Source organism: Pochonia chlamydosporia, chromosome 1 (genome assembly GCF_001653235.2).
Source record: "Pochonia chlamydosporia 170 chromosome 1, whole genome shotgun sequence".
Classification (NCBI taxonomy): domain Eukaryota; kingdom Fungi; phylum Ascomycota; class Sordariomycetes; order Hypocreales; family Clavicipitaceae; genus Pochonia; species Pochonia chlamydosporia.
In genome coordinates this window covers 7269281-7271363 of record NC_035790.1, presented here as the reverse complement: position 1 = coordinate 7271363, position 2083 = coordinate 7269281, and the positions used below count along the sequence as shown (strand labels likewise).

Here is a 2083-nt window from a genome sequence, read left to right as displayed (position 1 = left end):
TGTTTTGAAAAGTGCCACCAAATCCATTACTTCATTTCGAAAACAGCAGATTGACCATGGCAATACATTCCTGCTCAGTACGCATGGTTGGCTGCAAAAAAAGTATCATACATCCAGGTATTTGCTGTCAAAGTATTACCGTTCTCCTGGCCATCTCAGCTGCAGAGCCGCTAGGTCGACATTAGGCTGTTTCTATTTGAGCTCTTTGGCACTCAGCAAAATTTCTTTCTGTCAATCCCAAGAATTGTCCTCAAAAGTCTCATCATCGCTCGAATAGTCGTCACTTTTTTCATTAATTCTTAATTCTTCGTTTTCGAGATCCAGTGATCCTTGGGATGCCCCGAAAACAGTACTGACACTCGGTGAATCTATTGAAGTGAAACCATTTCCTATCCCACAATTGTTAGTAGTCGATACGGCGATGAACTCGGTGTAACAGTATACAGCTTCTTTACAGCCTGCGGTCTACTGACTTACCGTCCACACTTTGTATAGAGTGAATGCTATTCATGCGGTTTGCGGATTGTAGAGTGCGAGCGTATTTCGAAGCCTCGTTGTTTATCCAAACATTAATATTTGCGTCCCGGCAGCGGGCATGGTTTATAACGTGGCCCTTCAGCAGAGACAACTCGTTGAGAAGCCTCATGTACTCCGTCTGAAGCTCATGGTGGATAGATTCTAGCCCAGATTTTTTTTGTTCTAGGTTGTCAACCCACTGCTTCTTGCGTTTTCGACATCTTGAGGCGGCCACACGGTTTCTTTCGAGCGATCTTTGGCGAAGATTCCTTGTTTTCTTTTCTTGCGGCTCCGCAATTGACCGGCTGCGGGCCTTACTTGTTTCTCGTCTCGACTGTCGTCGTGTTTTTGGGGAGGGTTTAAACGCCTTTTCGGTAGATGGCAATTGCATTGTTGACTTAGTCGGTGCTGGCGTTTCATTCTTTGACTTTGCGCTTGTTTTCTTTGCGCTTGTTTTCTTTGCGCTTGTTTTCTTTGCGCTTGTTTTCTTTGCGCTTGTTTTCTTTGCTCTTGTTTTCTTTGCTTCATCAGATATATCCTCTGGGGAAAGTATATCTGACGGCGTGGTTAGACTGGCAATGCTGTAAGGGTTAGTTGAAGGGTTGGTAACCGGATCCGATGGGCTCCGATCATGCTGATGTTCCGGCCTTGAAGGGGACCGATTCCCGTCTGCTTCCCCAACTCGGTTTATTGGGGAAAGAGGTTGGAGTTTGGGGCCGAATGGAAATCCCGAGAACGAATAGAGCGATGAGAGCGATGCATTAGCCGTTCCATTGCCGTAAACATTTGTCGGAGATGGAGAGAGAGGTTGGAGGCAAGGGTCAAGTAGCACTGGGTCGACGGTGGTCTCTCCCGCCATCTGTCCAAATGACAGATATCGCTGTCTCCTCTCTGCTGGAATCTGCTGCGAATGGATTGGTGGCTATGAGCCCTAGGTATTTGATCGAATTACTTTCTGAAAAGGGATCATGATAAATGCAGGAAATGTTGAATAGCCCAACTCCTCTCCCCTTCCCAAGGGTGTACCCAGTGCTTGGTGGTTCCCTCACCAGCAGTTGGAAGGTTTGAAGGTAAACTGTTAACCTGCAGCCATATGATCTCAGAGGGCGGCGAGCAGTGGCCAGTGTGACGGAACTTTGCCGCCTCGCTGCCTCTATAGGGCAATTCTGGTGGTGATCTTTTCTTTCAAAACCTGACATTAAACATTGGATATTGAGCCGTGGGTAGTCTACCGGAGGCAACGCTCCGGGCACATGTACCAGTAGGCAGAGAGGCGAAGGATGGTTAGAGAGTTGATTGGTTCCCTTCTACCAATGGAAGTTGTTTGAGGGGTGTGTCTCGGCTGTTGCTGTGGTTTGCTCGAGAAAGTCCGAAAGTGACGTCATCATGCAGAGCGCTAAAGGAACGTCCAATCCCCTGGAACCCCATGGTTCGGACCAAGTAAAGCAGCGCAATTGCAGTTCGCCATCAGAAAAGTGTCATAGAGGGAATCGAAATCATCCAATTAGGGGCGGGCCAGCGGGGACTGTCTCCGTCGGCTCCAGCTGTTGCGTCATAAGCGGTGGGG

The 2083-nt window shown here is 48.2% G+C and overlaps 1 protein-coding gene across 1 annotated transcript; it reads right to left on the bottom strand.

The window, feature by feature from the left end:
• Positions 1-451: 451 nt before the first annotated feature.
• Positions 452-1375, bottom strand: VFPPC_01921 (basic-leucine zipper (bZIP) transcription factor; the record flags this gene model as incomplete). The annotated part of the gene is made up of 1 exon (XM_018281663.2): positions 452-1375. One exon carries the CDS (start codon positions 1373-1375, stop codon positions 452-454), a length of 924 nt encoding a protein of 307 aa, XP_018138689.2.
• Between the last annotated feature and the right edge of the window lie 708 nt (positions 1376-2083).